Genomic DNA, 21,885 nt, shown 5'->3' with positions numbered 1-21,885 from the left:
ACACGGTGAAAGGTGATCTGCTTCACGGTGTCCGTTGCGAGTTTCAGGGCGGTGCGGAGAGAAGAAAGAAGAAGAAACAGTCTTTATTCATCAGAGAGAATAAGGACTTTCACCATGTTTTCAGGGGACCTGGTGTTGTTCACCAGGATCCCAGAAAAGATGAGGTTGTCCCACATACTTCTGGATTGTATATCCAGGATAGTCTCTTTCATTATTTTATTTTTTTACAACTTCCATCTCCGCTGTGAGACGCTTCGCTCCGCGTTGTCTTTTTGCATCTTGCCGACCGTGCGGTGCAGGAAATCAAGACTGGCTTTGACCTCGGCAATGTCTCGGAGAAGTGGACCAAGCATGTCCAGCTTCTTGTTAATCTCATGGTCGTCGTGGTCGTCTTCCATCACGTATGCGTTATAAAAAAAAACAATATAATCCTCGAGGCTCTCCACTTTGGTTTTGCGCAGTGTTCCCTTTTTTTTATATATATATATAAATATTCTTTGCAATTCGCTTTGTTATTTTGTCTGAGGGGGAGCTGCCCATGTGTTAGTTAGTGTAGCAGGGCGCCGCCATTGTTGGGTCTTCCACTCACTACTCACTTCCGTTTCCATCTTCTCGCAAAATCACAGCATGCTCCTGTCCGAGTTGTCTTCGACCAGAGCAGCACTTCTCCCACTTTCTGCTAATTCTGCTCAGAAAGTGTCAGCCCCGACATGAACAGAATGAAGATAATAGCATTACTGTGCAGCATTCGTGCTTTGTCTTGTGGATACTAAATGAACACTTGTTACATCTATCAAAACATGATAATGTGTAGACCCCCACTCCCCAAATCAATAACATTATATACTGAGTTCCAATGTAAATGAATTTTCCCAGTTGTCAGGTATACACAATGCCAATTCTCTGGAATTGTGACCATCTGTCTTAATGTAAAACTGATTTATATCAATCCAGGGGGCGGAGTCGCCCAGGCCGCCTCCTCCAATCAGAGATCCCAAACAGTTAAACAGGAAGTGCTGGGTTGCCACTGAGAGCTTCAGAGATGGTTCATCAAACAATCAAGTGTTTAACAATGGAATCTTCATAGATGAAGGTCACTCATTCATGTGTTTCTCTTCTCTTCCTTCTATCTCCCCTCTCTTTCTCACCTGCTGATTTTCTGTCTTATCTCCATCATTCATCCCTTGCCTTTCTGTTTATCCTCTTTGCTCTCTCTATATCCTAATTCACTTGAATTGACTTGACTTGAGACCCCCACTCTCTCCCCCTCTACTCCTCCCTCCCTCTTTTCTTGCTTTCCCTACCTTCTCTCCCCTCTCCTCTTGTCTCTTTCCCCTTCCTCTTTCCTTCTTCCCCTCTACTTATCCCTCCCTCTTTTCTCTCTCTGCCTTACCTCTTGCCTCTTGTCTCTTTTCCTTTCTCCTCCCTATGTCTCCCTCCCTCTTCTACATCTTCCGCTCTACTCTCTTCCTTCATCCTCTCTCTCTTGCCTCTCTTTCCCTCTTTCCTTCTCTCCCTCTCCACAATCTCTCTCTCACATCCCTCTTCCTATCTCTTTTTCTGTCTCTCTGCCCCTTCTCTCCCTCTCTCTCTCTCTCCACCCACCTCTCCTCCTTCTCTTGCCCCCTCTCCTCTTTCTTTTTCTCTCCCTCTCCCCTCCCTCAATTGTCCCTCTCTCCCCCCTTTCTCTCTGTCCTTCTCTCCTCTTTTCCTCTCTCCCTCTTCCCCCTCTCTCTTCATCTCTCCCCCTTCCTCTATCTGCCCCTCCTTTGTCTCTCTCCCCATCTCGCTCTCTATCGCTCTATTTGTTTCTCTCTCTCTCTCCCCCTCTCCCTCCCACTCCTCCTCTACTCCCTCCCTCTCTCCTCACTTTCTCTCTCCCTCCTACCTCTCTCTCTCCCTCCATCTGTCTCTCTGTCCCCATCTCCCTTTCTCTATCTGCCCCTCCAATCTTCCTCCCCCCTCTCTGTCTTTCTCCCTATCTCCCTCCTCTCCTCCCTTCCTCCTCCAGCCTCCAGGGAGGTGCTATTCTCCTTGGACGTGGGGAACGGTCCTCTGGAGGTGCGGGTGGAGTCCTCCACCGCTCTGAATGACAACAGGTGGCACCGTGTGCAGGCGGAGCGCAGCGTCAAGGATGCAAGGCTGCGAGTAGACCACCTGCCACTCGCCACGCAGGAGTCTCCTGCCGATGGACACATCCACCTGCAGCTCAACAGCCAGCTCTTCATAGGTGGGGGAGGCTGTGTGTGTGTGTGTGTGTGTGTGTGTGTGTGTGTGTGTGTGTGTGTGTGCGTGCGTGCGTGCGTGCGTGCGTGCGTGCGTGCGTGCGTGTATGCATGTGTGTGTGTGGTAACAACAGTAACAACAATAACAGTGTGATTTTTTTTTTTTATCATATTTCATAATTGAAATAATAATGAATGAAACAAAAAAAGCCCTGTGTGTAACGGGGAGACGCTCTCAGTTCTGTTTTCAGTTACACGCTCACTCATTTCATGCAATGATAGTGCAGTGGTGCAAAGACACAGTGGTGATTCTCTGTGACCAATCAGTTGTCTGCAGTGTTTTTCACATGGCCCTTTGATATAGCCTCAGCTCGTTTGGAACCTCGACAGTGTGAAACCAAAAAAAGTACCAGGTACCAGGTACCATCCACAACTTTTGCCCGACGGAAAACCAAAAAGGCGATTGAGTTGAGTCAAGTTGAGCCAGTCCTATGGGGTGGAAAAGTGCGATTGGTCTCCTCATAATACGAAAGGCTTTCATTTTTAGAAATATCTTACATGCATGTTTTACAATAAAGATCCAAAAATTATATAGTGCTGCTATAATTCGCATGATGCCAGTTTATCTTGTTTTGGAATGTTTTTTCTAGATTACTAGATTATTAGTCCATGTATGTGTCAGCACATAGTCAGCACACACATTCAATATTCGACACTTCTGACCATTTTCCTGATGATAGCTCACATTTTTTTGATTTTTTAATATTGTCTTTAGATAAATAAATCTAAATGTGAAAAAGAAGGTGGCAATATACAGAATGCGAAAAAAAAAGATAATTCTGGGCAAGAGAAATATATTTTCGTGTTTCGGTAACTCTACAATGATGTGGTGAGAGACCTACATTAAAATTATCTTCCAATCCCCCTGACGACTACGGCAACACATCCTTGTTGGTCAAAGGCACTTCATTTTGCCATGTGTAGTTTTGTTTGTTCAATAATTTGAAAAGACGGAAAGTGCATTGCTTCAACATGGAACTGACAAATTCAGATGCAGGAGGTACCAAGCATTCTGTGATCTCACGAGAACACAGTAGTGAATACAGATCTAACATGGCAGTGCCCAGCTGCACAAATTAAAACACAGACATTCTGCTCCAACTCAGACAAATAACAAAGAAAATTGCAAATTGCAAAAAAAAAAAAAGAGGAAAACACACTTTGCAAATCCAAAGTGGAGTACCTTGAGGATTATATTGATTATTATTATAACCAGAACATGATGGAGGAGGACCAGGTAACAACTCGACCAAGAGGAAGAAGGCAGAATCAGCTACCAATACAGACAATCTAATCCCCAGCACTGTAGAGGTTAGTTTCTTGGATGAGATTAACAAGAAGTTGGACATGCTTGGTGTGCTTTTCCAAGACATCACCGAGATTAAAGCCGGCCTTGATTTCCTGCACCGCAAGGTCAGCAGAATGCAAAAATACAACACGGATCTAAAAACCTCTGTGAAGCATCTCACAATGGAGAAGGAGGTTGTAAAGAAAGAAAATAAAACAATGAAAGAGACTATGGACATCCAATCCAGAAGTACACCAGGCAACCTCATATTTTCCTGGATCGCGGAGAACAACACCAAGTCCCCAGAAAACATGGTGAAAGACTTCTTCCACACTGCCCTGAAAATGTCCCGAAGCGTATGACCTGCCACTGGGTTCACCGAGTGAGACACCGCATGGGGAACTGTCCCCGCTCCATCATTTCTAAGTTTGAACACTTTAAGCACAAGGAGCTGGTTAAATGCAAAGGACAGGAACTGAAAGGAACCACGTTGGGTATGAACGACCAATTTCCCCGGGATATCAACGATGGCCGAAAGGAGTTTGTACCCCATCCCTAAAGGAGAACCGGCAGAAGTTAAAAGGGTATTGCTGGTTATTGATAAACTATATATAGAGGGTTTGTTATTCTGAGACTCCTTCCCCACATCCTGGTTGTTCTGATAATTCTGATATGCAGATGTACAATTTAGCATCTTATCGATGTCAGGATTGTACATATTGCACACTCTCATCATCTCACCTTCGTAATCCCTCCCTTTCACTATCACTCTCTATCCACCTCTCACAATATGAATTTCTGATTCTGCAATGTTCTATGTTTATCTCTGTCTATATGTCATTTGTTTGTGTAGATATGTAGCCCTACAAACTTCCTGCAATACTAGGACAGTAAAAAGGAATGTAAAGGAGAAAACCAGTTAATCTATGGGAAAACATGGGCACGGTAGTACAGCTATTTCCTTGGAAGCACAGTGCTGCTGCATCACCCTGTAACTAACCTCAATGATATCCATTAAGTTTTAGTTGGAATGTGAGAGACCTTGGCTCACCAGCTAAACAAAGCAAAATCCTAAGTCACCTCACCAGGATCCCCAGCTTCTGTCGACTGCAAGAAACTCACCTCACTGCATCCAAGCATCTCAAACAAAGTGGGTTAATAAAATGTTTTCTGCATCATAGAATAAAAAAAAGAGTGTTTCTATATTGATCAATAAAAGTATCCCATATCAAAATAAAACCACGTTATAAGAAGAATACGCAACAACAAGAATATTTGAATTTTAGGAAATCTCAAATTAACCATAGCTTATATTTATGGCCCAAATGAGGACTACCCACATTTCTTTCACATTATATTTTCAAAACTCTTATAACTCTCTGACTCAATAATTTTACTGGTAGAGGACTTCAACACAGTACTTGATCCAACTTTAGACCGTTTACAAACCAAAGATAATTACAAGTCCTGGCTTTCGTTTGACATTATAAAACAATATATGAGTAATCTTCCAGGCCTTCACTAGCTCCTGGGGAGTGCTGAACATCTGGCAGTCCACATTATTTATCCCTGAATATCATTGACTCACTCGAAAATGAAGAAGTGGTATAGTACCTGCCCTTACAGGAACCTAGAATATCGATTATTCTCATTTCCAGGCATTCTGAAAATAGACCCAAAACAATTTTACTCCTGAGCTCCTGTTCTCATAGCTGTGCCATGTGCTTTTAATTAGAGATGAAAATGTGATACGAGTGTTTTATGTAAGGGTCACAACGCCAGCAAGGCGGCTACAGCATTAAGCCGAGCAGCTACCCTCGTCGCCGTACAGTCACACTGCCGGCAAAGAGGCATCTGTGCCTCTGGTGTTTGTGGACGTGTCGGCTCAAAATGGACCGGCTGTTGTGAGCGCACCAAACATATCAAACCTCTCTCCTTTTTCCATATTTAATATACATTATAAAGATAGATGGGGCAGTGTCTTTTTTTTTTTTTCAATTAAAATGGTGCAGTAAGTTTACTTGGCAAGATAAATTACCCCTTGAAAAAAATGATGTAAACAATCTTGCCATCCGTCCCTTAAAATAAAGAATTGTCCTTGTTGAAGAAACATAAAATGACGTGTTCCTTATCTTATCGATAGTTTAGGTGACGTTTTTCATTTTAAATAATATGAACAATGCAGTGGTCCGAGCATCCATTTTCCAAGGCTCAGCGCCATTGGGGCATATCTTCCCTCCTATTGGCTGTCGCCGGTGATCTGAGCTGCTCATTTGCATAAAGTTGAAACCCGCTCAACTTTCCTTGTCACCGTGAAGCTGTCATCTTGTCACCAGTCGTCGCTGAACCCTTTACAGCTTGATGAAGCCATGCTCTGTTTGAAATGCATTGCAGCCTGTCCCTTTGCAGCAACCCCATCGACATTGGTGTGACCAGACCATTAGAGTGAGAAACATCTTCACAACAAGCAACATACTACAAGTAAATATGTTGTAGTAAGCTAGCTTGTCTGGATCAAAGTTTGTGTAATATGGACTTTCAGCACAGCACTTAAATAAGTAACAGATAGACTGCTCCACTCCTCCAAACTTCATTAAGACTACAGCTTGGTTCAACTGTCTTCATCTATCTATCTTCATCTTCAAACACATGCTCCAAAGGGAAAAGTCATTCGCTAAATGATCAGCGAGTGATTAGATTAGCCAGAGAGAAGAAGAGTGAACACAGATGTGGTTGACCAGTAATCCTCTCTGATTACGCAGCAGTAGATGACATCCAGTCTTTCCCTGAAATAGCTGACAGCATCCAGATAATGTTTATCCTGGGATTATCAGAACACTGGAATAACGGATAACGGATTTGGGTGTGGGAACATCCTCAAATTAAGGATGTGATGATGTGATGATGATGATGATAATGATGATGATGATCTCACACCACCATAAAAACAACTCAGGGTTCTTTGAGAGATAACGCAATAAATCCCAAGTTACTACGAGGAGGAAAAATTAAGCCCTTAGGGGCGCCGTACATTTGTACTCCCAGTTCCCCCAATACATACTATTTATCCATTTCAATAGCCTGGCTAGTTAGGCATGTTATACTGCATCATTACAAAGGTCATACAATAACGTTCATTGTCAAACCGATTTAAAAATTGAAAAAAACAAGAATAGACTGTTTAAATAGATGACTGTTCTTGTCCATTGATAGATCATGTACAAGAGAAAAGGCAAGATCAGGGATTTCTTTAATAAAAGAGCCCAATATGAAGAATTAGCAAGGTGAACACATTAAACCAAATTATAATTATAATTTTTCCACTTAAAAAATGTGTGTATTCTAGTTTGTTTATGTTTGTATTGTGACATTTCTATTGTTATATTTCATTCTAATAGCTATGTGTTATTTAGTAGCCAAGTGATTTTTCATGTGTGGTAAATAACTGTTAGTACTAGCCAGCCAGTCAGGTGTGAACAGCAGGATAAAGTCCAAGAGCAGGTAGATGAGGCGCTGGATGAGGTGTTGCAAGAGCAGGTAGAGGCAGGAGATGAACTGCACACAGAGGTGACTGAGCCTCATCCAGAAGATGGCCAGGGTTGAGACATGAGGTCTGTATTATTATGGATCACGGATATCCTGATTGATCATGAATATTGAATCCAAATTAACTTTCCTTTTACCAGTAAACATGCAGCTGATAAACACAGAACCAGCTGGTTTGACCTGGCCTGGAAGAAAAAAGAATGGCTTGTCTTGACACACATCGAGAGATACACATCAGGAGGAGATTGACTTCAGGGGCCTTGTTGTTTTAAAGGGGCAAACAAAATTAGGAGGATCAAATTCTCTTCTCTTTTCTAATTACAGCAGATGTCACTGGATGTGACATCTGCTGTAATTAGTAAAGTAAATTTAACACGGTCACAGGCACAAACATTTATTTTGTGTTTTCAAGGCTCTTTGTCGCTTTGTAAAATTAGGCACTAAAAGTAATTTCAGTGGCAATTGTTTACAAATCCTTGAATAAATATTTAAAATGTTCCAAATTTTAATGTTTGTCATGCATTCAATTTTTTTATACTCAATACACCGTAGTGGACTCTTGAAGACCTGAACCCACATTCCAAATATAAATGTATGGAGACGACACGTCAAGTTGACGGTGGCACTAAAGCCGGATGGACGATAGTCACTGTCACGCAAAGTTACCAACTAAGCCTCATTGTGAGCCAGGAAAAACCCAGCTCATGAATCATAATCAACTCGGAGTCGCACACGAACAAGCATCTTGTCCAACCCCATTCCCAGATTGCCCATAAAAACTCAACAAATATCCCCTCAAAAGTACCAATAGGTAAATATTGCAGTTGAAAAATGTTCTGTCTTCTGAAAATGGCAGAAGCAAGTGTAAGTCAAACCCATTCGTCCTCACGTATGCACCCTCAAAGTTATTGCTGACATTCCTACTCCAACCTTTCAGATGTGGTCAGCGAGCACAGTCACCTCTTTAACTTAAACTCCATGAGCATGGGCAAAGAGCACTGAGAACATCTTCACACGATGATATCCAACGATATCAACCTGAGCGTGTTTCCTCAGTTTCATCTCATTCTCGTTTCCACCTCCTGAGTGTACATACAGGTATGGGTCAAAGTGTCAGAAGAGGTAGGCACCTTCTTCCATCACATTTCTTCCATTGTGTATTTTCACAACCTTTTAATTCTATATTATTTGTGTCAAATTTAGCAGTTATTCAATTGTTTGACTGCTTTTGTCACTTGCTTAGTTTCTTTCCTGCCATTGCTCTAAATCTCATTCTTCAAGATTGCAGTCTCATAACATTCAACATTTTACCTCACTTGAGCGTATTCACAAAGTGAATAGTTTATATAAATGCACAGTTTCATTGTATTCATTATTGTGCTGCCCAGCGAGGATTGAAGTCATTTGGTTTTCATGGCGTTGTCTGGCAGCTTCAGTCTCTATTAGACAGAGCAGAATTCAGCTGAGTCATACTGAGATCCTGGGGTCTGAGAAACTGCTTCTGTTGAACAATTTAAGGCTTTTGTCTTCAAACTGTGAGGGCAAAGTGCTGCCATGTTGATACTCTGAGGACTACAGTAGTTATCCAGGATGGATGAAGGATGGTGGGAAGTCTTATGTGGAAATGACGGTGATGTATCAGCTATGAGAACAATAGGAAGAAGCCATCTTTTGAGTTGGATATGTGTGTGTGTGCGTGTGCGTGTGCGTGTGGGTGCGCGTGCGCGTGCGCATTTGTGTGTGTGTGCGTGTCTTTGAGTGTATTTGGCAATATTAGCCTTATTTATCCTCATTCAGACAGACAGACAAATACAGCCTTACAACCAGACAGTTATCCACCTTCAACCAATTTGCTCTCAGACAGACAAACTACCAGAGAAACATGCAGTCAGACAGAAACACAGTCACCCTCAATGATCTATTCTACAACCAACATGTCCTTAGACAGACAGACAGACAGACAGGAAGGAAGACAGACAGGTGGTAAAAGTCCTTGAATATATTTAGCTATGACAGTTGATTTCTCTCTGCTTTTTCCGCGGTGCTGTCAGCATCTCAGACTATTGGCAGGCTGCTGATGGTGCTTTGCTTCTGGGGGAAAGGAGGCATTGTGACGATCTGCTCTGGATGCCAGGAAGATGAGGAAATCGAAAGAGAGATACATAATATATAGATATATATGGAGAAGGAATGGAGAGACAGAAGGTGCATGTTGTAGTTGAAGTAAAAAATGTGTGTATGAGTGACAGTTCTCAAGTTTTGAGATGAATCCGGTCTCATACACTTTACTTACTACTGGATCCAACAGAAAGTAAAGCTTTAAAGTAAGTCCCTGTGCATAAGATCCTCATGTATAGTGTCAAAGTCGTGTGATGAGTCACGTGACTTGTAATGTCCTGTGTGTTGACACGTATTTGTGATGACTTCCATGACTGTTCAAGTGGATCTCTACATATGGTCATTGGATTAGAGAGGTCATTCAACACGTCAAACTGGAGAAGATTCGTATCTGAGGCTCAATTGGGAATTTCTTTACAACAATGTTTTCTTGTAGCATTGACATAATATGGTAGTAGCTGCTAATCAAGCCCTTTATTATATTATGTGTATGTGTGTGTATGTATGTGTGTGTGTGTGTGTGTGTGTGTGTGTGTGTATTATTTATATTTATATATATTTCTTGGACTGCTTTTATGTTGTCTGGTTGGGTGGGACTGATGGTTAGGGAGGGAGGGTGGGGGGATGGGTAGGGGGTGGTATTTGTTTTGTTCTTTGTATTTTGTTCCATTCTATAAATGCAAAATTCAATTAAAAAGAAGATACTGTTGTGTCAATGTAAATATCATGTGAAGTGTAACTAATCTAACTGTCCTCCAACTCCCTGTGTGGCCAGGAGGAACGGCTTCCAGACAGAAGGGTTTCCAGGGCTGTATCCGCTCTCTGCGGATGAACGGAGTGACTCTGGACCTGGAGCAGAGGGCTGAGATCACCCCTGGAGTTCAGCCCGGCTGCCCAGGACACTGTAGCACCTACGGGTCACTCTGCCAGAGCCAGGGACGCTGCGTGGAAAAGCCCAGAGGCTTCTCTTGCGACTGTGGCCTGTCGGCATACACTGGAGCCTTCTGCCATCGAGGTAGAGATAAAACACATGTCCACATACATCCACAATCAAGGGACAGTGTGTCTATATGAAGTATATTTGAAGTACACTTTGAAAGCAGTCACAGGGTCATTGGCATCATCACGGTGAACCAGATATTAGCAGATCAGCTCCATCACACTGGACACAGTATGAGTGTGTGTGTGTGTGTGTGTGTGTGTGTGTGTGTGTGTGTGTGTGTGTGTGTGTGTGTGTGTGTGTGTGTGTGTGTGTGTGTGTGTGTGTGTCTGTGAGTGTCTGTGAGTGTGTGTGTGTGTGTGTGTGTGTGTGTGTGTGTGTGTGTGTGCGCATCAAGGGATCCATGAAGAGAATGGTTAATAAAGTCTATTTTAAGTCCTACGTGACTCACTGCTCGGCTACTCAGGCTCTGCGAAGGTGGTTTCATGTGTATTTCATATTAAAATGTGTTCTGTGCTGATGAAACGTCACGGTAAGAACACCAGTTGTTGACGTCAACGCAACTTTCAGACGGTTTTCAGAAGCATTGTGTTTGTGCTCAAGCCAACTTTTCAGAATGAAGCTTCTTTTTATTTGATGGAGCAGATTTTTTAAAAAGAAATCAACAAATCAGAATGATGATACAGCTCTCATCTTCCTCCCTTTCCCTCCCTCCAGAGGTGTCGGCCAGCTTCCGCTCAGGAACATCTCTCCTCTACACCGTCCTTGATCCCTCCGAGCAGAGCAGGAACGGCAGCGTCCAGTCCTCCTCCGTCCATTCCTCCGCCCGCCTGGGAGGAGAGACCATCTCTCTAAGCTTCAGGACGAGCCAGAGTCCTGCTCTGCTCCTCTACGTCTCCTCCCACCTCAGAGGGCACCTGGCCCTGCTCATAAACAAGCACGGTGAGATAGTGTTTATATTCCAAAGACGGGGCTTTTATTTTGAAAAAGAGGCTCTTACCTTAAAAAAGAGAGGCTTTTATTTTGAAGAATGGACTTTTATTTTGAGGAAGATGTTCTTATTTTGACAGGTTGAAATGAAGAGTTTTAATAAATGTAAGAAATCTTCTTCCCCTGTCTCTTCCCATTCCCTGCCTCTTCTCTCTTCCCCTCTCCTCCTGTCCTCCTCTCCTCCCCTCTCCTCTCTCCTCTTCTCATCTTCTTGTCTCCTCGTCTCCTCTCTCCTTCGATCCTCTCCTCTCCTCCTGTCCTTTCTCCTCGCCTCTCCTCCTCTCCCCTCCTTCTCTCCCCTCTTCTCATCTCCTCCTCTCATCCTATTCTCTCCTTTCTTCTTCTCCTCTCCTAATCCTAAACTGAACCAGTTGTTAGGTCAGCTTTAGGAAAAACTTGAATCTAAAATGACCTCTTCAGAGGCTAAACCAATTAAAGGAAGCTCTCCTGCCAAATTAGCTATAAATTCAATTTGCTAATAACAGGATCTTAAAGGTTCAGAGCAAAGCCACGCAAACCTGGGCGTTAGGGTTGCCATGGTGATCGAGGCTTCAGTTAAGTGCAATCATCGTCAAGGGTCCAATGAAATCCCAAGTCAGAGCTCTCTCTTTCTCGCTCGCTCTCTCTCTCTCTCTCTTTCTCGCTCGCTCTCTCTCTCTCTCTCTTTCTCGCTCGCTCTCTCTCTCGTTCTCTCTCGCTCACTCTCTCTCTCTCTCTCTCTCTCCCTCTCTCTTGCGCTTTCTCGCTCGCTCTCTCTCTCTCTCTTTCTCGCTCGCTCTCTCTCTCTCTCTCTTTCTCGCTCGCTCTCTCTCTCTCTCTCTTTCTCGCTCGCTCTCTCTCTCGTTCTCTCTCTCTCTCTCTCTCTCTCTCCCTCTCTCTTGCGCTCTCTCTCTCTCTCTCTCTCCGATGTCCTAACCCCAACCTTCAAGACCACATACCGTATTTTCCGGACTATAGAGCGCACCTGTATATAAGCCGCATCCGCTCTATTTAAAAAAAAAGAGATATACAAGCTGCACCGGGCTATAAGCCGCAGATATCTATGTTGAAAAATTTGATATTTACTGCATGTACAGAACGATTTTGAACTGTAAATGTACATGTGTGTACCTGAACAGATTCTTTCCGAACAGTGCCTTTTAACACGGCAGCAACGTTGCTGATTAAAACGGAACAGAACCAAGAGAAAAAAAACTACATTTATTTACCTTCATTTCTCCCGTGTTTGAAACCACAAGTCACTTTAATCATCTTCGCTGAAACCCATGAAGTCGTCTTCTTCGGTGTCGGAGTTGAACAGCCTCAGAAGCGCTTCGTCACATCTGTCTCCATCAGTCTCGCTCTCCGTGTCACTGTCATCCTCCGGTGAAGTTGACTCTGAAGGTGCGCCGCTCTCTTCGCGTAGCGGTCCAGCCTTTCGGAACCCGTTGGTGATGGTGGATTTTTTCACAGCGCTCCACGCTGTTAGTGTCCACTGACAGACATCAGGAAAAGATGCTTTTCGCATGTGGCCAGTTTTTGTGAATGACTTCTCACCACTTGTCATCTTCTCACCACTTGTTAGTCTGCATCCGTCCGAAAAACAAGGTGACAAGTTATTATTACTATACTATTACCACATTATTACAAAGTTACTACTGTATGTGACTGTTATTACAGGGATGAAGTGTGATACTTTTGATTGAGATGAACAATTAACTGCATCATGAAAGTTTGTTTGTGAGAATACAATAACTGATAATCGCCTCCGGTCTTTCTTCTTTGTATTAATGCTCTGAAAATTCAGAAAGTATTGTATTTTAGCATGGTGTAAATTCTGGGGAATTAACCCCAATCCTAATGCTGAAAAAAGACAACATTCCATTCACCCATCACTTTGTGAGAACACTGAGATCCTCCTTTCCAAATGTAGAACACAACAGCATCAGGCTCTCAGTTAGAATTTCTGTGTGCATGCGTGTGTGCTTGCGTGTGGGCGTGCGTGTGTGTGTAGACAAGCTGGAGCTGAGGTACAGACTGGGTGGCAGCACAGAGCCAGAGGTGCTGAGGAGCCGAGTGAGGAATCTGTCAAACGGAAAACTTCACACCCTCAGAATCAGGAGAGTGCTGGACTTTGTTTCCGTCCAGGTAACACACACACACACATAGACACATGCTCACAATAAAGTAAAGCATACGTTCCCTATCTTTTAGTTCATTCTAGGTTAGCGTAAATTGCCATTTATTCTCACCTTTTATTGATTTTGAGGTTTATTTTATCATTTTTGTCAAATTATAGGTGTCGACTTTTGTAATAGCCAATTTTGTTTGTTCATTTTTGTTTTATGGTGACATTGAGGTTGAGGTTTATTTTTATTGAACGCTCCCTATAGCTTCTATCTTTGAATGAATCCCTAGCTTAACTATTGTTTATTGGCAATTCTTTCAGGTAATCCTCAGTTTTCTTGCATATTGCCATTTTATATTAAAAAATTTGTGACTTTATTATGTTAACATTTCCTTTATGATGCAAACTGCTGTGACACCAAAATTTCCTTCCTCAAATCAATAAAGGATTTTTCTTCTAGATGCTTCTCTATATGATATATGCATTTATCTACCTGTCTGTCTCTGTCTGTCTGTCTATCTATCTATCTATCTATCTATGTCTGTCTGTCTGTCTGTCTGTCTGTCTGTCTGTCTGTCTGTCCGTCCGTCCGTCCGTCCGTCCGTCCGTCCGTCCGTCCGTCTGTCTATCATTGCTCTTGCGTTAATGACTCACTGATCCCAGAACCCTGTGGCTCAGGAGGAGACAAGGGCACAATAAAAGGTGTTTTAAATCATTTCACCGCTCCAATCCCTGGATCCCCATCTTCTCTCTCGCTTCTCCCCGATCGTGCGGTGGAGTTAGTGGGATAGAATATTCATCAGCCCACATGCCGGCAGTCATGGTTTGTTAAAGTGTAATTCAGAGTGAAATGCTTGAGTGTTTTCTTTTCAGATCGACCAGCACGTCATGGAAGAGTTCAACCTGAGCTCTGACGGAGAATTCAGCGCCATCAAGTCGATAGTTCTGGGTAGAGTGCCTGGTAAGTAAAAAAGAAGCAAAACCAAGACCTTTCAAATCGAAAAGCACTCAGACTGAATCTTTTAGAACGCCTCTGAAGTGCTGTGCCTTTTATGACAATCAGCCTTAAAGGAAAATTCTAATGGAAATTAAAATAGATAACAGAGGAAAATCTCATTCAAATCCACAGTAAGATGGCACTTTCAGCCGAGATCTGAACAAATAACTACTTAGAACTTCTGATGCTATTCATTTAGAAGCACTTCGACAGGTCATAGGATGGTTGTTTAACACATTTTGAGTGGTTACTCCTTGGTTAGAAAACAAAATAAAATATAAAATTTGTTGAGAGCAAGTTTTTTATATCCTACGAAACAGTTAGGGTTACGGTTATTAATAATGTTATGCCTGTTGTGTGTGTGTCCCAGAGGGAGAAATGGATTACTGCAGACAGTTATGGTTGTCATATCCTCAAAATAGGACAATTTAGTAGTGAACATTCTTGGGGGATAATAAACATTAAGAAGAAGGTTGAGAAGCTTAAGAAGAAGTGAGTGAGTTTCCTAATTTTTATGAAGTATTCATGATCATTTTGGATAATGTATTTTCTCCTGATGAAATAAGACTGCTTTGACAAGTTCTGGTGGTCACAAAAGGAGACGTCCTTTCCACATTGTAAAAAATAAAGCACTTGAGATAAGTCTCGCTCTTTTTTCAAAACAAACAGTGTTAAGTAAATGTCGGCCCCTGACACGTTCGGCAAATGTGCGGTTGCTCAGATTCAATTCAAAAACAAATTTTTCAGTTTAATTTCCATATATGCATTTGCATATATACACCTTGTTTTCCCCAATGCGCTCTGTGCAAAAATGACATGACAAAAAACGCATAATTTGGCACTTTTTTTTCAGTGAAGGCCACTGTAATTTGAATAATTTTGTCCTGCTGCCAAAAAAATGGATGCATAGGAATCCTTGAGTGACAAAATTATTATGTAAAACTCAAAAACGTTTCATTTTGCGTATCTACAAAACAGAACTTCCTAATTTAGACAAACACAGTGATCTCCAAAGTTGAAATTTAATCTTTAAAACCGATCCTGAAGCTTGTATAAGCCTCAAGCGGCCCTTTGAATACATACATTTATGTTTAAGAAAACAAAAAAAACTACTAGGCAGAGCAGTATGTGTATGTCGAACCTGAGAGGACAATATAAAAAGTATTTGTTTTGTCTCATGCTATTGGACTATTGGACTTGGATTTGGCTTTTTATTTACTGATTGTTCTGACCACTTTGCTCTCGCCACCACAATAGTTGAGTGATATTTGATTATATTGAGTGTTAGAATATTTGTGTTTATGTACAGTACCTGTACCTGTCATCTGTGATTTAATGTATCTGGCTGCTATAACGATTCAATTTCCAATTTCGTGGTTCAAGTTTCAACCAAATCGATCCACATTAGGAGCAGGAATTAGTGAAAAACTGAGAATTTTGACCGGAAGGAGCCGAATGTTAGTGCATCGCTGACACGTCAACATTTGAAAACTTCGAGTGGTGGAGCGAGATGAGTTTGTGGACGCTTTGTGACATCATCATCCAATTCCTGAAAAAATGTGCAGGTTGTGGCTGCAAACGTCCATTCGCATTGTGCGCACTTGCATGGTGTAGACTCCATCGTCAATACAAGCTGCGCTTGTGTGTGTGTGTGTGTTTGTGTGTGTGTGTGTGTGTGTGTGTATCGTCTTACCTGCTTGATGTCGGCAGGTGTTTCATTTGATATTTTATTATTTTGCCCTGTTTGTAGATATAATGCAGTCTGTTCGCATCTAACCCGGTGCCGGGTACCTCCTGTGGCATTCGAGCCAGTCGTAACACGCAAGCTGTAGGAGTCCAAAATAGTCCAAAACATAATCTGTGTTTGTGTCCTTACACAAACGCTCGCTTGCAGCTCCAGAGCAACGGGTCTGAATCATATCCGTTTTATTTTAGTCCAGAAAGTTTAAAAAGTTGATGATGTCTCTGAGGGACATGCAGTGTTTAATCTGTTTGAATGGAACTGTGTTGTTGGGAACTTCCACACAGAGTGATTTCCTTCTACAGAGACACCGTGAGGCAGGACTCTGTGGACTACAAGCAGTAGACAGCTACGTTCTAACTTTTAGGATAAAGTCATAAGATGCAACAAGTGTAAAGGGTTAGGGTAATACTGCGTGTCACCAGGACTCACTGTATCATTTTGTGAGGTGTTGTTTTTTTTCGCTTGTTTTAGACATAATGCTAATGTAAAGAGGAGCGACGGCACAAACTGATGCTACATACCATAGGAACTCAAAAAATTGTAATTGGTGTCGATAATGGACCCCATGTAGCTATATTATAAATTATTATTTCAATGTATTTTTCTCAAGGAGATTTTTTTCAAGGCATATTGGTTCCAGAGAGTCGGCTTCAGAGAAAACTGCCAGAAATTGAGATTTCTGTCACTCCCTGCCAACCCTGTCATCGATCATCCAAACTAATGGACCTTCAAGGGAAAAGCCCAGACTGAGGAAGGGAGAGAGAGAGAGATATAGAGAAGGAGAAAATATTTTTGGAGAAGACAAGAAGCAGGGAGATATGAAAGGCAGAAAGGGACACAGAAAAACCGAGAGAACATGGATTTGGGTGATGGAACACCATTATTTATTTTTTCTTTTTATCATATATGTAAAAGAAAACAATAAAATCAAAATTTAAATAAGAAATATATTGAAAACCTAGACAAGAAGTGTGTTTCTGGCTGCTGCTCTGCTGTGCTCCCGTCTCCCCATCTCTCCTCCTGGAGACCTTCCCACCCCCTCACCCGGTGTCTGCTCTCATTGGCTGTAGCTTGTGCCACCCTCGAGTCGAGCCCGACGTGACCAGATATTAAACCTGCTTGACCGCCGGCATCTACGAGCCATCGCCAAGCGCTTGGCGAGCAGTGAGATAGTGTTGTGAGCAGTTCATACCACACTTATCGCACACGGGAGGGCGCTATGATTTTCCTCCGAAAATGTGAGGTTTCGTCTCACAGTTTCTGATCGGTCAAAGGTGAGACTTTCACAACGTGCCTATTGATGCAAGCATGGGCATATATTTTCCTTCCCAATCCATAAATCTGGGATTCGTGGGGCTGGCCCCTGAGAGGGATATATTGATGGAGAGGGGGCCTGTGCTAATGTAATTGACCTAATTCGGAGCACGAGAGCATGAGCATGTTCTACTCAGGGTCTGTACACATTCAAATACTGTGCTTTTGAAACCTGGTGCCATGAAAGAATGGCTATTCATTTCCAGAGCTCTGTTGGGGATATTTAGACTCATGGGTTACATTGTGGCCTTAACTGGCTTACCCTCCAAAACTTCCATGTATGTCCTGTAGTTCACTGTTGTACAAACTGATTGCATTCTCACCTCCACCCTATCTCTTTCTAGTATCTGAAGACTTGGATCCAGACTTGGCCCGGCTGGCCTCTCGGGGTTTCACCGGCTGTCTGTCCGTGGTTCACTTTAACTCCATCAGCCCTCTGAAAGCCGCTCTGCTCCACCCGGACAGTAGCCCCGTTGTCATCAATGGCCCGTTGGTCCGGTCCAACTGTGGCTCCTCCGCTCCGGCCAATCCCTACGCAGTAGAAACCACACGCCACTTATCGAGTAAGAGGGAAGGAGCGAGGGGTGAAGGGGGTCAGCTTTTAGATATTCCACCACCTTTCCGGTTTCTTGGATGTTGAGAACTAACCAATACCATCAAAGTTGTTGTTTCCGTTTGCCTTGTTCTAAAGATTCCTGTGTTCTTTTTCTGTCTCTTGTCTGTCTTTTTCTGTCTTTTTTCCTGACTTTGATGCCCCAAAAGCCGACTTGTCCCTCGTTAGTCTGACTAACGACCATGCAGAAGACTGATTTAATGAATTTCTGTACCAGTGGGTAGTTTTCTTGCGCTGTCTCAAGCTGCTGGAGCTGCTTCCTGTGCGGACCTGCTCTATTTAATGAGCCCCGTCTCCTCTGGTTGATGGCACCGTAACGCTTTCTCTCTCTGATTGGCAGACTCTTGTGTTTGGCATCCTATCGCTTCTTTTTCCTTTTCTCTGAATTTCTCTCTCTCTCTCTCTCTTTCTCTCTCTCTCTCTCTCTCTCTCTCTCTCTCTCTTTCTCTCTGTCACGCTCTCTCGCTCTCTCTCCCCACTGCTGTAGACCAGTCTGGTTCAGTGAATGCAGGTCAAGCGTTAGTCAACTCTATGAGGAATGACACAGCTTTGATTGGAGGTACAGTAAGAGGAGTTTCTTTCAACTCATTTCATACTACTCCCACCAGGTAATCGTGGTTTTTGGATTGCAAAATTACAAGGGGTAGTTTGCTTGCTTGTTAAATTGTTGCAACTTTTTCACATGAAATGGTTAAATCAACAGAACACTTGTTATTAATCATAATATGATACTGATTTTTATTTGGTATTTACTCTGTGTTTGATTGAAAGTTTATTTTATAGACTTACTACTGGAACCAGAGCAGAAGCACGAATATTTTATTTTTGGAACCTTGAGCCCGTGGTTCTTATAGATATTGTATTACTGTGGCCGTTTCACCGACCACGTGCCATCCAAGTGGCGTGTTCAGGGACTTATGGCACAGAGACACAGAAGACGGGGTTGTAGACACCAGATTATTGTAGAAAGTGGGCTAGTTGGAATTAGCCCAGGAGTAGAGAGCATGTGTCATGACACGTGCTCCTAGCCTGAGTGTGTGTGGGGATGGGGGTTTTAACCTGTTGCTCGTTAGACCAACCAACAAGCAACAGGTATGCAGCCACCCTGACCCAATCACCTAGATCCAGGTCAGGTGTGGCTGCTCAAACCACACCATTCCCACACTACTATTACATATGACTTTGTCTTTATTGGTAGTAGTATCAAAAAGCATGTTTTTCTTTGACTTGGCCATTTTTGACAAATCAGTTTTGGTGCAAAGAAAACTAATTTAACTTTGTGAATTGCATTGCAAGTTTTGTCGAATCTGCTGCACAATTAAGCATTTTTGGTCGCAAAAAACACAAAAACCTCAAACTGTGAAATCCCGGACTGTTGTTAACTAAATATACTATAGCAAGAACCCTTTTCAAAAAGTTACACAGGCCTACTGTGATACAGTAATACTACTTTATAAACCCCTGGTACATTTTTACCATCTACTACTTATTAGTAGCTATTAACATTATTACAGGAATCACATCTGCCATCTATCTTATTGATACCAAAACTAACAATTATTGACCATGACATATTGATACAGGCCCTGTCCCATTACCCACACTTATAGAATGGTCGACTCTGTGAGCATATGCAAGTCCCACTTTTAATAGATGCCAAAGTGTAGAAAAATTCCCATTGGATGGAAATAGTTTACAGAAGCGAAAGATACCTGAACCCTGGAAATCCTCGGCACACTCATAGTCTAAATGTGGACTGAAGTCCAACTACCGCTGATTTCATTCCTTCTTTGCACCTCAACTTTTCTTCAAAAGGACCACTGCGGTTGCTAAATGAAGGTTGCGCTTTCGCCAACACCAATGGCAACCAGTGACAACCAGAGCCAAAAATACCATGGTACTATCTAGCATAAAACATTATGAATACTTGACCTTTTATATTTATCCTCAAGCTCTATTAGAAACTGTTACAAGGTTGACGGTGTGGCTTGTTTGAGATTGTTCCAGCTATCGTGCTCACCGACTGAATAAATGGCTTCCAGTAAACTTAATTTATCGGAACTTTGTTTTCCTACTAAGTCTGTTTGTCTCAAAGTGGAGTTTTAATCACCCAGCACAAAAAAAATTATGCCAGCAGGAAGTCATTGAAAACCATCCAATAAAATGTCCTGAATGGCCGTCAGTGCACAAAGGACTCAGCTAATTAAACCACCACAGAAATGGAGTGCTGATGGAAGAACCTTTTCTTTTGGTTATCTTTAAATTTCTGAGCATTTCAAAACCGCCATAATCCATTATCTAATTGGATTTCAGTGGGTTATTTTGTGCCATAAAGAACAGAAGGGCCCGGCCGAGTCCGGAGCTTTAGAAAGGCCTTAAATTCACTTTAAAGTTTCAGAAGTGAGAAACCGTCTCTAAAAATAAGTGAGTTGTGACTTCACAGTGAATTTACAATGAGACAAAATGCCAATTAGCAGCACATTTTAAACAGTTACTGATCAGTTATAAAGTATTAACACCATTTAGATATATTTTCCGTTGATGTACTCACATCAGAAGTGACTAGTGACTATCGCTAGGAATAGCGTGATGAAGTGTGTGCATAGCAGACTGGATAGTACAGTAGCATACTATTAAGTACACCAAGTTTGTACAGTATGTGAGCATTAGGTATGTACTAACCCATAGCATGCATCAAATTGAATCCAAAAAGTTCAAGGATGACGTACTACATCCTTTGAAAAATCATAGTATGCAATTATTACACACTACACCGGTCAAGGGAATCCCACTGCGCCGTGTGAGGACAAGACACCAGTCAAAGTTTCTTAGCAATGTCACATACTAAGGATGCTGGACGATAGTACTAGCAAGTAATGTAATAATGTTGTAGTACCTAGTATACGATAACAGATATTCATCAGCAGGCTTTTTTTTTTTTTTTTAAGAGAGATTCTGATCCAATCCGAATCTATTCTCAGTCAAATGTAAATCAATCTCCAATCTCCAAATGAAACCAAAGAGAAACTTATTCGACAAAACCTTCCAGCTGATGCCCACAAAGTGTCGTAGGATGAACTACTGTCTCTTTGAGATGAATAAACAAACTATCTGTAAAAATCAATCTTTAAAAAATCTGGAAATTAGGTAAAATTCACACTCTGGATTATACATTTTAATACAGGAAGTGTTGATTAGTTATGCTCCTATCTGATATGGACCAGGCCAATAGAATGGAATACAGTATTGTCATACAGATATACATGAAATCATGAGAATTGCTCAGCGCATCACTTAAATTAAACCAATTGTCTTCAATTCCAGACCATCTCAGTCCCAGTCCATTACAGGACAAGGAGAATGTCCAGTGAGCCAAGTTATCATTTTACACCAATGTAACGTGGAAGCTAAAATGTTATTTTCTTTCCTGTCGCCAACTTACGCCAACTTGTTCCTTTGTGTGGTCAGGTGTGATCGCCCTGGCAATCTTTGCGATGGTGGTAGTGCTGGCCGTCGTGGCCAGATACCTGTACAGGAGGAAAGAGACGTACAGGAACCAGGAAATGAAGGCCGTCAAGCCGGAGGACTGCTCTGAGTTCCCCTTCAATGGCCAGGCTGACTGCGAGAGCATTCCCAGCCAAAACCCCAAGGAGTATTTCATCTAACTGGAGCCGTGAGCAAAACACATGCACACCTCGGTTTTCTACTTTACATGCTGAGCAATTTGTGTTTTGGCTGTTGTTTACGTGTAAATTGATGTATATATTGAGACAAACAAAGAAAAGGAGTTGGACTTTTACATTGTCAATAGTCGTGTTTCACAAACTGAACATATTTCAAACTGTAAATGTTGTGATTAATGTCTTTATAACAACCACTGCGTTATATCTCTGTCATATTAAACGTTCTGATGTGATTAACAAAAGGGTTGGTATCTTCAGTT

The 21,885-nt window shown here is 42.2% G+C and overlaps 1 protein-coding gene across 1 annotated transcript in view; it reads left to right on the top strand.

The window, feature by feature from the left end:
- Positions 1 to 21,607, top strand: part of LOC307238296 (contactin-associated protein-like 4) — a gene marked incomplete at both ends in the record, with an annotated part of 114,322 nt that extends 92,715 nt beyond the window's left edge. Inside the window, 8 exons of the mRNA XM_080011229.1 lie at positions 2,012 to 2,230; positions 10,013 to 10,252; positions 10,895 to 11,119; positions 13,161 to 13,294; positions 14,148 to 14,235; positions 17,674 to 17,892; positions 18,430 to 18,501; positions 21,411 to 21,607. Coding sequence (XP_079867355.1) covers positions 2,012 to 2,230; positions 10,013 to 10,252; positions 10,895 to 11,119; positions 13,161 to 13,294; positions 14,148 to 14,235; positions 17,674 to 17,892; positions 18,430 to 18,501; positions 21,411 to 21,607 — 1,394 coding nt within the window. The remainder of the gene's footprint in view (positions 1 to 2,011; positions 2,231 to 10,012; positions 10,253 to 10,894; positions 11,120 to 13,160; positions 13,295 to 14,147; positions 14,236 to 17,673; positions 17,893 to 18,429; positions 18,502 to 21,410) is intronic.
- Between the last annotated feature and the right edge of the window lie 278 nt (positions 21,608 to 21,885).

Source organism: Zeus faber (genome assembly GCF_960531495.2).
Source record: "Zeus faber genome assembly, chromosome: 12".
NCBI lineage: Eukaryota > Metazoa > Chordata > Actinopteri > Zeiformes > Zeidae > Zeus > Zeus faber.
Note: the sequence above shows the minus strand (reverse complement) of the source record. Positions and strands in the feature narration are given on the sequence as shown.